Consider the following 14,088-nt stretch of genomic DNA (forward strand, 5'->3'; position numbering starts at 1 on the left):
TTCATTACAGAGGCCATGCCCCTTTAAACATGTTCTAGTTGTTTTATGGCCTTGTCCCTACATTTTCCATCCCACCATTGATAAGAAGACAAGTGAAGGGCACGCCTTTTGCCTTCCACTGGCCGTCGAGTGGAGCTACTCCTGCTCCAAATAGAGTTCACGTGATTAACAGTGGATGGGTGGGCCCTGTTTGATGACCCATCCAACAGCAGTAGTCTGAACTAGCATTTACTAAAATGGGTGTGCTCAGAGGTCCACACAGGCATTTATCAATCAATCAATCAATCAGAGTACTTGTAAAGAGCGCTACTTACCCGCGAGGGTCTCAAGGCGCTGAGGGGAGGGGGGGTTCCCAGTGTGGTCGGCCACCAGTAGTCGTCCCAGGCTGAGAGGGTGGGTCCGAGGATGAGGACCTCCGTCTTGTCCGATTTCAGCTTCAGACGGCTGCTCCTCATTCAGTCGGCGACGGCCTTCATTCCCTCATGGAGGTTGGTTTTGGTGGTGTGTGGGTCCTTGGTGAAGGAGAGGATGAGCTGGGTGTCTTCGGCGTAGGAGATGATGTTGAGGTCGTGGTGGCGGGCCACTTGTGCGAGGGGGGCCATGTAGACGTTGAACAGCATCGGACTGAGGGATGAGCCCTGGGGGATGCCGCAGATGATGTCGGTGGCTTCGGATCGGAAGGGTGGGAGGCGGACGCTCTGGGTTCTGCCAGAGAGGAAGGACGTGGTCCAGTCAAGAGCCTTCTCTTGGATTCCGGATTCTTGGAGGCGTGTCTTTAGAGTGCGATGGCAGACTGTGTCGAAGGTGGCTGACAGGTCCAGGAGGATGAGGGCTGATGTTTCGCCGTTGTCTAGTTGGCACCTGATGTCGTCTGTGGCGGCCATGAGGGCTGCCTCGGTGCTGTGGTTTCGTCTGAATCCGGACTGGGATGGGTCCAAGATGTTGTCTTCGAGGTGGCGGGCCAGTTGTATGTTGACGATTTTCTCGATGACTTTCGCTGGAAACGGGAGCAGGGAGATGGGCCGGAAGTTCTTGAGGTCCTTGGGGTCCGCCTTGGGCTTCTTGAGGAGGGCGTTGATTTTGGCGTGCGTCCAGTCTTCCAGCAATGTCACTGTATTGAAGGAGATGTTGATGACCTTCCGTAGTTGGGGTGCAATGGCTGCGTCTGCTTTGTTGAATACGTGGTGTGGGCACGGGTCTGACGGAGATCCTGAGTGGATGGAGTTCATGACCTTGCGTGTCTCGTCGTCGGTGACGTTGGACCAGGAAGTCAGGCTGTTGGTGCTGGTGGTGTTCGCAGGGGAGGTGGAGTCTGGCGTAGTTGGGGCGGTCGTGGTGTTGAAGCTGTCGTGGATGTCAGCGATCTTGCGGTGGAAGAAGATGGCTAGTGAGTTGCACAGTTCTTGTGAGGGCGAGATGTCGTTGGCGCTGGCGCTGGAGAGTTCTTTTACAATGCTGAAGAGCTCTTTGCTGTCGTGTGCATTGTTATCCAGGCGGTCTTTGAAGGATGATTTCTTGGCTGATCTGATGAGGTGGTGATGTCTGCGGGTGGCGTCCTTGTAGGCTGCGTGGTTGTCCGGTGTGCGTTCGTGGAGCCATATCTTCTCCAGTTTCCGGCATGCGCGTTTGGAGGTCTGGAGTATGTCGGTGAACCAGGTGGCTCTCTTGCTGGTGAGGCTTTTGGATGGTTTCTTGAGTGGGGCGAGCGTGTTGGCACAGTCGGCGATCCACTGTCTTAGGTTGCGGGCTGCGGCGTCTGGGCTGGTGGGGTCAGTGGGTGGGTTCTGGGCAAGGGTGGTGATCAGCTGGTCTTCGGTGACTTTGCTCCAGCCGCGGTGAGGCAGCTGTTGGGTGCGATGGAGCGTGGTGGGTTTCTTGAAGGTGAAATGGATGCAGCGGTGGTCAGTCCAGTGGAGTTCGGTGGTGAGGTCGAAGGCGACGTGGGTGCCTGCGGAGAAGACGGGGTCCAGCGTGTGGCCAACGGCGTTGGTGGGTCGGTGATGAGTTGTCTAAGGCCGAGGTTGGAGAGGTTGTCGATCAGGGTGGCGGAGTTGGCGTCGTTGTTTTTCTCGAGGTGGAAGTTCAGGTCCCCGAGGAGGATGTAGTCCGTGGATGCAAGTGCGTGGGTGCTGGCGAGGCCAGCGATGGAGTCGCTGAACTGAGCCCGGGATCCGGGGGGTCTGTAGATTAGTGTTCCTCTGAGTGTGGTGTTGGGGTCAGTGTGGATCCGGAAGTGCAGGTGTTCGGCGGTGTTGAGAGTGTCGTCTGCATGGGTGGCGACCTTGAGGGTGGACTTGTGGATGATGGCTATTCCTCCTCCGATTCCGTTGGCGCGATCCCTGCGGGTGATCTTCTAGCCGTCCGGGATGGCTATGGCGATGTCGGGCGCCGAGGAGTCATTCCACCAGGTCTCGGTCAGGAAAGCTACGTCTGCGGCGGAGGTGTCGAGCAGATCCCAGAGCTCGATGGCGTGTTTGCGTGCGGAGCGGTTGTTGAGAAGTATGCAGCGGAGGTGGTTGGGTCCAGTCCTTGGAGGTTTGGTGGCTCTGTCGCAGGTGAGGCTGCAGGTGTGGCAAGAGAAGGGTCCGTGGGTCCTTTTCAGGGCAGCCTGGAGGCAGGTGTGGTTTCGCCCGGCGTTGAGTGCGTGGAGAGTGCTGGCGTCGTAGCGGAGTCTGTTGTCATGGCGTTCGTGGGGGCCAGGGGTTCTGGCGCTGGGCGCGGTCCAGGCACAGACGGGCGCAGACGGGCTTGCCTCTGGCGTGCCGCCGTTTAAAGCGGGGAGGGAGGGAGGAGCAGCTGGGAAGCGGGAGCGGGGCGTCGAACGGGTTTCGAGGGGGCGGGGCCACAGGGGAGCAGCGGCGGGGAAAGGGCTGAGGGGCAAACAGAAGAGAAGAGGGGGAGGGGGGATCTGGCCGAAGCGAGGGCAACGGTACAGTACAGAGGCACAAAAAATAAATACAGGCACAAATACAGGCACAAGAGTTAAATACATATGCAGGGAGACAAGAACGGAATACTAGACCAGCGGGGCACGGCAGACAGTAGGGACAAACTCACAGTGGAGTGGCAGCGGCTGCGAGGGAGGCGCTGACACACAGGTGGAGCTGTGCGGCAGCAGGGGAGCAACCTGGCCTGCAAGCAGGGTCAGGGGTCACTATCAGGAACTCTGCATGCTTAAAACAAGGCACACGCAGCATTATCAAGGGTTTCCCTTACACGTTGCTGACATCACGTTTTAATACAGTGTGAAGTCAGTGGGAAACGTCCAACAGCCAATAGGAGTGCAATACAATCACTATTTTTAGTCAAATTGTGTAAATATGGCTCCCAACATGTACGTGGAGCCAAAGCCCCTCTCCTGGCAATTCTCAGGTAACTGTCGGTCAAGCCAGATCATAAAAAGGTGGCAGTAAAGAAGCTGATGGTCTTGTTGCTGGACATGATTACTGAGGCTTTTTAAAACTGCGTGAGTGAGTTAAAGGATGGATCCAGGACGACGGGTCTATTCTTCATATGTAGGGCGGGATGCAACACTATGGAGCAGGGATTCTACCCAGTGCAATTTAGCATGAAGGTCATTATTTCAATGGCTGTCGCTTCCATGATGTCTGTTCTGTTTTTGATGCGGTGGAGATGGCGACACTTACGTCCAGTTGGAAGAGATGAGGAGGCCGTTGGCAGTTACTCGAATTGGAAACATGGGTACAATTGGACATAGAAAGATGCTGCCCTGTAAACAAACTAATCTAGTTGTACTCTATATAATTTAACTGCTAGCTAATGTCTTCTATAATACTGTTTCTATTTTCTCCCGCTTGTTATAATGCTAATGTCTCCATTATTTTATCTTCTCCTTGATGTACTGGCCTGACTTCTTTAAAGGATAAATCATCATTTATTAAAATAGTTGCAATTTTATTTCAATATACCAATAATTAGGTTTGTTTGTATTTTTACATATTAGAATAGATTTGTTACACAAACTAAACATATTATTTCCAGTTTTAAAAGTAAAAGATAATCAACTAATGGAGCAATATTATTTGAGAATGATTTTGATTGATAAGATCTGCTCATCAAGGGTGAACTAATATTCATTTAATGAATCAAACTAACAGTGTGATCTTGTGAAAACACATGAGAGCTTAAGACTGCATCGTAAATGCATGCAGGAGTGACTTAAAACATGAAAGATTTAAAAGTGCATTGTAAAAGTATGCAGAAGGGTTGCAAACTGGTGAAATAAAGTGATTTAAAACATGAGAAAGAAACTTACTAAGAATTAGCGTATTATGATTATAGTGTAAAGGTGTTAATGAAAACAAATTTAAGAAAAAAATGCTTGCACATCTTTTTTATGAAATGAAAGAAAAATACTGTTTATATGTTTAATAAAACTGAAGTTTCTCATGCAGCTTTATTTCTTTATTTCTATTTTCTTATTAATGTGTTTAGTCTATTAGAAAAATATGATTTAGTAATTTTCCATGTAGGTCTCAAACCCATCTAGTGTATTGTGTTCTGAATGTAGGTCTCAGGATATTGTTTTTTGTCCTTCACTATTTCTAAAAATGCTCATCTAATTGTTTTGGTTGGATTTTCTTCCTACGGTTAGAGTACTCTTTCTATGAATAGTTTTGGACAAAGAACAAAAGTATTATGTTAAAGTTCCAGATGACTTTGGACTGGAGAATGATCATTCCACAATCACACCATGGGTCTCAAACCAATAGAATCATGGAAAACTGGGAAGAAGTTACATTTGGGGGCTGGAGTTATGAACATTTTGAGGTAAAATTACCCTGTGGGAAAAGAACAACTGCTAGCTATTTTTCCTGCAAATCTTGGGCGTGACATGCTGTTGGTCCGAACTCTGATCTCCCTGAACTAAACTTTCCTGATTTTCAATTGCACTTCATCGGCTGGTGAAGTTTGCATATGCTAATACCTTACAGCTGAAGGGTTAGCTAATTTTTTTTACTATTGTACGCTGTGCTTTAGTTAATTGAATTCTAGGTTTGTATGAAATCTCAAATTGCATTCTGAAATTGCAATCTATATCTTTTCTCTCTCTCTCTCTGTCTCTCTCTCTCTGTCTCTATGCCAGTTATTGATTTATGATGTATATTTGCTGTGTACTTTGATTTTATTGTGATTATACCTGTATGAATTTGAAATAACCAAAGTATTTAGAATTCTAATGTGTTTTTGTGCATAGACCATTCATCCTGAAGTTTAGAAAAAAGTACCTTGATAAATATTGTGGGCCCAATTCACAAACGTAATCTAAGACAAAATCCTAACTTTACGACTTTCGGTATTCACAAAGGGCATTTAGGAGTAGTAAAGTTAGGGCTTTGTCTCAGTTAAACTTAAGTTTTGGTCTTTAGTTAAATTTAAGACCAAAAGTTAAACTTAAGACCAAAACTTTGTCTCAGTTAAACCTAAGTTTTGGTCTTAAGTTAAACTTAAGATCAAAACTTAAACTTAAGACCAAAACTTAAGTTTAACTGAGACAAAATCCTAAAGTTAAAGTCAGATTACTTTTGTGAATCGGGCACATTGAGTTTTGCTTTCTTTATTTGAAGTAAATATTGGCATAATACAGTTTGACTATTGTTATTAGACAGACATTTCTACATTACAGGCCCTCATGAAGAGAATGCTCCCTGTCTCTAATTATCCGAGTCCCTATTAGCTCTTACAAAGATCTATCAGAGGACCTCATGAATTGTAAGTGGTTGTAGAGTTTATATGGGTCCAAAATCTTGGGTATTGTGAAGGATTTGTGTTCATGATACATTGGATAATTTTGTGAAAGAATACAAAATTATCAAACTTTAGCCCTGATTCTACTGGATCAGTTTTCTGATAGCGTTATAGGATGGGTAAATTGACTAAATATACTAGATAATGAAAACACAGAATTAAGAGACATTGACTTACTATAAATTTGCAGTTTTATGTTCTATGTTGTGGTCCGTCGTTGACCTTATTGGAAGTAACGGGTCCATCGTTGACCTAAGATCCCGAGCTAAAATCTAAGGGCAGTCTTAGTGTGGCATACACAATACAAAGAGCGGTAGTAGTGTGGCATACACTAAGGGGGACATTTACTAAGCTTTTGCACCGTGTTTGCGTCACAAAAGTGACTCAAACCAACACAATTGTTTTTTGTCATTTACTTTCCAGCGCGCTGGAAATAACCTAAGAGTAATGCGAAGCATCGCATTGAGCTGCTTCGAATTATTTTTGCACCATGGTGGCGTACCAAGGGTAGTGCATGGGGGTTCCCATGCAACCACCCAATGTTTCTCACGCTAAACCCAATTTACTAAAAACAGTAGATTGGGTTTAGCATGAGAAAACTGCGCTCTTTTCTTTAACTAGGCGCATTGAAGGAGTAATGCTTTAATTTCTCCTTTCTTTTCCTACTTTGCATGAAGCATACAAAGTGGGAAAAGCTTTCCCTTGTGTCTAGCATAGTAGTTTGTACAGGAAGGGTACCCCTCCTGTACAAAACCTATGCTAGACTCATGCACACACCCTAGCGCTGAGGCGCTAAGGTGTGTGCATGGCGCACGGCAGCTGTAATCAGCGCCGGCTCCCTCCCTGTCACGCAAAGCAGCCTCTTGGGGGGCTGCGCTGCGTTGTGTGACTTTTTAGTAAATCTCCCCTATGTGTGTTTTCTGCTGTTGATGCAATACTGAGCAGTGGTCTTGTAGGTATTTGCATAGGGAATCTTGAAGTGTGAAAAAGTGAGGATTTTTGAAGTTTCTTCTGGAAGCGCATCTGGAGGGATTTTCAGAATTTTCTGAATTTTTCATTCGAGTGAGGGTGAAATCGCGCTGGTCGGGTTTTTGCTGGAAGTAATAGCAAACTCTGAGAGTGTATGGTTCTATTGTTTTCATTTAGTTGATCAGACACTTTGTTTTCATGTTGATTTAACTGCTAGCAAATGTCCTTTAAAATACTGTCTCTATTTTCTCCTGCTTCTTTCAATGCTTACGTCTCCATTATTTCATCTTCTCCTTTATGTTCTGCCCTGATTTCTTTAAAGGATAAATCATCATTTGTTAAAATTGTTGCAATTTTATTTCAATATACCAATAATTATGTTTGTTTGTACTTTTACATATTAGAATAGATTTGTTACATGAACTAAACATAATATTTCCAGTCTTAATAGTAAAAGATAATAAACTTGATGTTTAATCACAAAATCTAATTGTTTATGTAACATAATTAACTATTGTCACATGTCACAGAAATCAACTAAATTCAGTCTAAATATAAGAGGTCACATTTGCTGCACTTACAAATCAAAATATTTTGAAGCTGAACACATTGTTACCAAAACACTTTCAATTATAAGCTTTGTCTTTCTGTCCATTGATGCAAGAGGTGGTCTTCTGGTTCTTAAAAGCATTAACGTTTCTTCTCCGCACAGAGTCCTCTCAGCCAAAGCCTCAGGGCCTAAAACAAGGAAACAATTAGAGATGAACATTTTCATGCAGAAATCTTGTCTTCCTCAATCTCGGGTAAGACTCCCGAGGATGGGAACTGTGGTCTATACCGTCTTTCGTTTTTAGTTCTGGTTTAAAATGCAGCTTTACCGGTCTCATAAATACTACAACTACTACTCCTCCTCCTCCTCCTACTGGTACTTCTACTACTGCTACTACTACTACTACTAATAATAATAATAATAATAATAACAATCATACTCCTAACCAATATCACAATCATAACAATTCCTAGCAAGGGTTGGTGCCTGAAGCTCCATGCACATTCTGAATCAGCTTGGAATCAGCATACATACAGTGTTCAAAGGGTCGGCCTCCTTCAGCCATTAGCCTTGGTGCCAATGTCATTCACATCTGTATCGGTCCTTTGGAGTGTCAGGGACCGTGTGTGAATCAACATTTTCCTGCTTACGGTAGCGCAGAGATTGACTGCTCTGCAATTTTTTGAGCTCTCAGGGAGTCACCTCAAGCATACCTCCACAACGATAAATAACTTGACTTGGCAATCAAACAAAATGGAGATTCAACTAGATTTGATCAATACCCTGGACAGTGCTAAATTTGTAAAAAAGTAAGTCCCAGGGCCTTTGCTGGGTTGGTACTGCAGCTTGCACTACCCATTGGCCATACCAGCACTGCCAATGACAGTGCCTGCACGACTTCAAACCATCACACAGCTACAAGTCTGACAATTCAGACTATTTGAGGCACGCCAAGCAATAAGAATGGCTTGGGGGACAGGAGTTAGTTTGATTTGATGTACATTGAATTAATAAACAGCTGTTGTTCTGCTCATCTCTAAATTATACAAACAGTGCCCCATGTGGCAGCTGTCATAAGAGTCGGTGTTGACAAATAGGTGCCGGTGCCAAGCGCCAGAAACCACCGGTTCAAACTAAGCACTGCCCCGGCAATGTCTATAACTAAGTTGGAGTGCAAATTGGACTCGCTGGACCTAGGTGAACAACATACCAGATCACTTAGGAAGGGTTAACCTATCTGTCCTTGCCTCCCAGTAGTAAAAAAACTTTGTATGCTGCCTGAGGTCCTTACCACCATGATTACGGAGTGTAAACAGGCCTTCCATCTGCTAGTCAAGTCAGGCACTGAACCTTCACATCTAGAGTTGGATGACTTGGCAACTATGTTAGACGCAGCCGTGCCACCAAGTTGAGGCAAATCCATCATCACCCTGCTGGGTTGCGCAGCCCAAGCCCCTCTACATCGGTTTTAGACGTTCAAACAATCAGTGTAGATCTATTGGACTCCAGGGAGGGGATGGGAGGGCAGTTACAGTTACCAATGGTTGTAGGAATGATAATGACATTGGTGATTTGTGCACAATGGTTGAATATCAAACACAGTAATGCTAATAACCTGTGGTACATGATTGTATATCCTGATCGACTGAACACAAGACTATTGTATTTGGAATAATATGCTTGTTTGGAAAAGTGTTATTGTCATTTAAATGGCAATAAAAAATATGGAGTAAAAAAAACCACTCCCATTTCCGGCTAAAGCATCACGTAATAACTTGGCAACCCTGTACCCCACCTTTAAGGGTATCATTGCCCCAAAGAAGGAAGCAAACGCTGAGGAACCAAACCCATTTTGAGCAAGCAGCTAACAGCACAATATGGGATTAGAAATTTGTGCCAGCTTATTCAATTGCCAAAAGGTATTTAAAATCCCCTTAGCATTGTAAACCCATTTCAGGGATAAACACCCTACAAATTTGCACTGTGGGCAAGGCTTGGAAACGCTTCCACAGCCTTCAACTGTGCCCCAAACCCAGATCAATCCCACTCATCCAACAAAGATCCAAACCAGGCCAGGTCTAGGAATTCAGTTAACTCAGTCATCAATCTCAGTAGTTGTGCAAAACACTCAGGTGCCTCATCCTTTTGATAACTCCAATATCAGCCCTAAGTAAGGTAGCAGAATCCCCTTTAACACTGCAAATCCAGTTCAGGGCGACCATCATCTGCAAAAGCCCACCACGAGCTAGGCTCCGAAACGCAGACACATTCTTTAACTGTGCCATAAACCCAGCTTAGTGCCTCTCACCTATTAAAAGACAAAGCTGGTGGGGACCCGGAACTGAGTCACCGACTCCAGTAGTCATACAAAATATTAAGGGACCTCCTCCAGCCAACTCCAGTGTCAGCCTCAACTGACCCACACCAGATAAATCACGGCGCAACCACGTTATTAATGATGACAACAGTAACAACACTCAAATGGAGGCCAGAGATGAACAAGTACCAACTATACTGACTTTGAACCCGCATTACCAGTCTGAGGGTCCACAAGACATCTTAAATGGACCAAATTTGCTGAGGCTGCCTAACATTTCCCAAATTTAACAAATGTAAGCTTGGAAAACATGCTAGGAGTCAAATTTAAAACCTTGTTCACCAGAGTGGCGGAGAATCGATAATACTAACGCTCAAATCTTGATCATTAGCAGAACAAATCCTGACCAGTAAGCAGACTTTTGAGGAGTGGGGGATAGAACTCACAATACCAGCAGCTCCCAAATATCCTCACCTATTGAGGTCTTTCACCAACAGGAAAATACTGGCGGTGCTGCAGTTGGCACCGCTGAGCATATTCTGAGTTGCCATTTCACAGCTCTTTTCATGGCGGTGAACCCACCAAGAAAACAGTGGTGGAATAGCAACAAAGGGGGGCGCTAACAGGGATCCCTGCCAGATTTGGGCCTGGGGGTACATGTGGGGGGAACATATAGTGCCCCCCTGGATGTGCAACCCCCCTTCTTGCATAGTGAATCATGTATGCCACACCGTGCAGGGAGATGCAGTCGGCGCTCTGACTGTGGCGGTCTGCTTGATAGGCTCTTCTAGGAGCCTAGCTGACCGCTGCCGTCAAACTGCCACAGGACCGCACGCTAGACCAGGATTTAACTCCCAATCTGCTGCGCCGTCACAACATGGCTTTGGTGGTCCCACAGCAGATGGCGCGTTGCACCCACCGCTGTAGGACCACCAAAGTCCTAATCAGGTCCTAAATCTTTAGAAATAATCCCCCTATCTCCCTTCTTACAGATCATCTGCCACCATCTCACAGAAAGTAAGAAAAACCACATATAACTGCCAGTAAACTGAAGATTTGCAGACTACAAAAAGCATGTGAAAACGAAAACATAAAAACAAAAAGAGATGAGCTAAACGGTCAGTGGCGCATCCTAAATAAACAGCATAAGCAGATGGTACGGGAAGCAAAACGGGAGCAGTGCTAAATTGAATCGATGCAAGTACATACACTGATGGGTAAACAGGGGCAAGCTGAGATAAGGAGATACCTCAAGAATAAAACTAGCCCCCCAAACAGCATGAACCAATGTCATCACAGAACAGCAGTGGACTCTGCATGTACAAACTCTATATGTGTTAACAACTTCTCCTGGCACTCAATCAGATGCATCCAATACCTGCCTGGAGGTAGAAGACTCTGGGGAGGTGATCACAAAAAAGATTGTTTCCAAAACCCTGAAGAAGATCAGAGCGCCAAGGTCTTCAAGGGAGATCCAGACCTCTGGTCTGCCATCTTAACCTCACCCTATCAATCCTGTTTTGTGACCAAGCAAGTCCTTGAGAGCTGGAGGGGCTGAAGGGTGAAAGGAGCAATCCACATAATTATCACCTCATCACTCTCCTGGATAGCGAAGCCAAGGCCTACGCCTCTGTCTTACTGAAAGGCCTGGAACGCTTGGCCGAAGCAAACTATATAATACCACCTCGTCTAACGGGATTCAGAGCTAATTCCTCCACCCTGGATAAAGCAGTGCCCATATCTTACCTAATCCACTTAAGAAACAACTCCAGCTTTTTGGGTAATTCATCAGCTTTCGACCTGGTTGGCAAGAATAGGCTATGGAGAAAGATTAGAGATTGGGGCATACCTAACAACCTGCTCTAGGCCATCATATTTCTATGCACCTCTAAATGGGTTCGGGTCAAGCTTACACCGACAGCAGTTAGCAGGAAAGTCCAGCCAGACAACAGCCTTATACAAGGCGGCATGTTAGAACCGTGGCTATTTAACCTTTACACTGCAGAGATGGGCGCAGCTTTAAAACATGGGAATTTTATCTCTCAGAAAATTGGAAGTACTAAGGTCCCATTACTTCAATATGATGATGACAATATCCCTCTGGACAACTCAAGAGTTGGCCTACAGAGGGCACTTATGCCTTGCACATGTAAAGCCAGGATAACAAAATCGTGGCTAACGGTAATTCAATCAAAATTTACAATTTTATCCAGGGCATGGGCTCACTAAAAATCAAAAAAGCTGATAGCTGCAACTTCCTAGATGTTTGGGTTTCAACCAAAAGAGGAGCCAAAAAGCATCTTACACACACTGCAACAAAGGCAGAGGTAATTACAATAGGAATGTGTAAACTAAACAATGTCTCAGCTAATTTGGACAAAATATTGAGCTAAAATCATCAAGTTGAAAAAATATTGAGGGGAACATTTACAAGAAACTGACGCATCTGTAAAGATGCGTCAGTTTCCCTGAGCCAGCCTGCGATACCCTTGCGCCACCATGAATTCCCCGTATTTGCAATATGGCGCACCATGGCGCAAGGATTGACAAATGCGTCAGAAATTCTGACGCATCTGGTGGCCCAAAAGTCACGCATTGCTGGAGTCGTGTTGCAAACACAACGCAACTCCAGCAATGCATGTTGAGGCCTGTAGTTATTGTACTGCGTCACTCCTTACGCCTGCTCCGTAAGGTTTTGACGCAATGGCATCGTAGAAGCGGGCAGTGAGGTCTTGTAGATTTCACTGCATCACTTTCACAAGGCTTTCCTGCATGGGAACACACATCCTGCATACTTTATACCTGACACAGGTATAATGTGGCGCAGTGCTTTACAATGTGACGCATCTCCCTAGATGCGTCACACTGTAAATTGGCCGCATTGTTTACACCGCCACAATGGCAGCACAAAAGTGTTGCAAGGGACTTGTAAATCTGCCCTGAATTTTTAATTTGGTGATACAGAAATATTGTGTGCAAGAATATTGTTGACAAAAATATAGATTTTTTAAGGTAAAAACATTTACGTGTTTAAATAATATTTAAATTCTATGTGATTTATATTGTTTGTGTAATTGTTAATAATGTTTTTAAATATAGTTTGTAATTTTAAGCTATTTCTATTTTTAATTTCATTAGAAAATAATAATTTATAGTGTTGTAGCAAGTTGTGGGGTTTGAGGGGTTTGTAGGGTTTGTAGGGGTACAGGGTGGGAAGTTAATTAATTTATATATATATATTAATTATTTATTAGCTTATTAAATATGTAAATTGTGTCAATATTATTTTTTAAAGTTATAATTTAGGTGTGGTGTGTTGGGTTTGTAGGGATACAAGTAACAATTGATTAATGTATAATTATTGATACAATATTTATTCATTGTTAATTAACTATGCAAATGATGTATTATAATTTAAGTTATATTTTAGGTGTGGGTTGTTGGGTTTGTAGGGGTATAGGGTGGGAAGTTAATTAAGTAATAGTTATTATTATGTAATTTGTGTAATTCTTATATTTTTTTATTTGTATTTTAGGAGCAGGTTGTTGGGTTTTCAGGGTTATAGGGTGGGAAGGTAATTAAATGATATTTGATTATTAACTGGGAATAGTGAATTTTACCCTTCTTGAGTCCAATGCTTTCCTTACTGTGGCACAAGAGTGGGAATAGTGAATTGTACTGCTCCCGAGTCCAAAGCTTTCCCTACTGTTGCAGAGACTGCAGTGGGAATAGTATATGTAATAATCCTAGAAATGTATAGTTTTGTTTAAAATTATATTATTATAATGGTTCTGAACATTTAAAAAAAACGTATTTAAATTAGTAATATTTGTAATATATAATATATTTTTAGTCAAATATATTTTTTATGTTGTTTATTTTTAATGTGTAATTAAATTAGTATGTTTTTTATGTATTTTCCAGTTGATTTGTCATGGTGTTTAATTTATTATATATACATTTGTTATATTTCTAAATATGCATGTTATATTGTTAAAATTAAAATAATTAGTAAATCATAATATAAATTAAAATTATTATTGTAATAATAAATTTAAAATATATATGTGTACATAAACATACATATGTGTGTGTGTGTTTAAATACATATATATTTATATATATGTTTTCTGTTATTTAAAGATTTTTAATTTACATTATATTACATGTTAATATATTTAATGTTTACTATTTTCAACTGTATATCTTAAAAAACTATTTTTGTATATATTTTTCGATCGCAGTGTAAAACAATATTTTTTTGATATGTTTGGACTTACCATAATATATATATATATATAGGAAAACTATATTTTTGTGCTCGATATTTTTGACACTATATTCTTGTATCATGATATTTTGAGTTTGGATATTTTGTCAGTGAACATAGTTTTGGAACCCCCTCCACTGTTCCAATGAGACGGGTAATAGCAGCAACCGTTCGACCAATGATCAGGTACGGCCACAAAGCATATCTGGGCCA

The 14,088-nt window shown here is 43.1% G+C and overlaps 1 protein-coding gene across 2 annotated transcripts in view; it reads right to left on the reverse strand.

Annotated features, from left to right (window-relative positions):
- Nucleotides 1-7,072: 7,072 nt before the first annotated feature.
- LOC146808739 (cell adhesion molecule CEACAM6-like) overlaps nt 7,073-14,088 on the reverse strand; it is a 668,079-nt gene continuing 661,063 nt past the window's right edge. For both annotated transcript variants that reach the window (XM_085615553.1, XM_085615554.1), the window contains one exon: nt 7,073-7,476. In XM_085615553.1, the coding sequence (XP_085471679.1) occupies nt 7,470-7,476 (7 nt within the window). In that variant the 3' untranslated portion in view covers nt 7,073-7,469. The remainder of the gene's footprint in view (nt 7,477-14,088) is intronic.

The sequence above is a fragment of the Triturus cristatus genome, chromosome 7, assembly GCF_964204655.1.
Source record: "Triturus cristatus chromosome 7, aTriCri1.1, whole genome shotgun sequence".
Classification (NCBI taxonomy): Eukaryota; Metazoa; Chordata; class Amphibia; order Caudata; family Salamandridae; genus Triturus; species Triturus cristatus.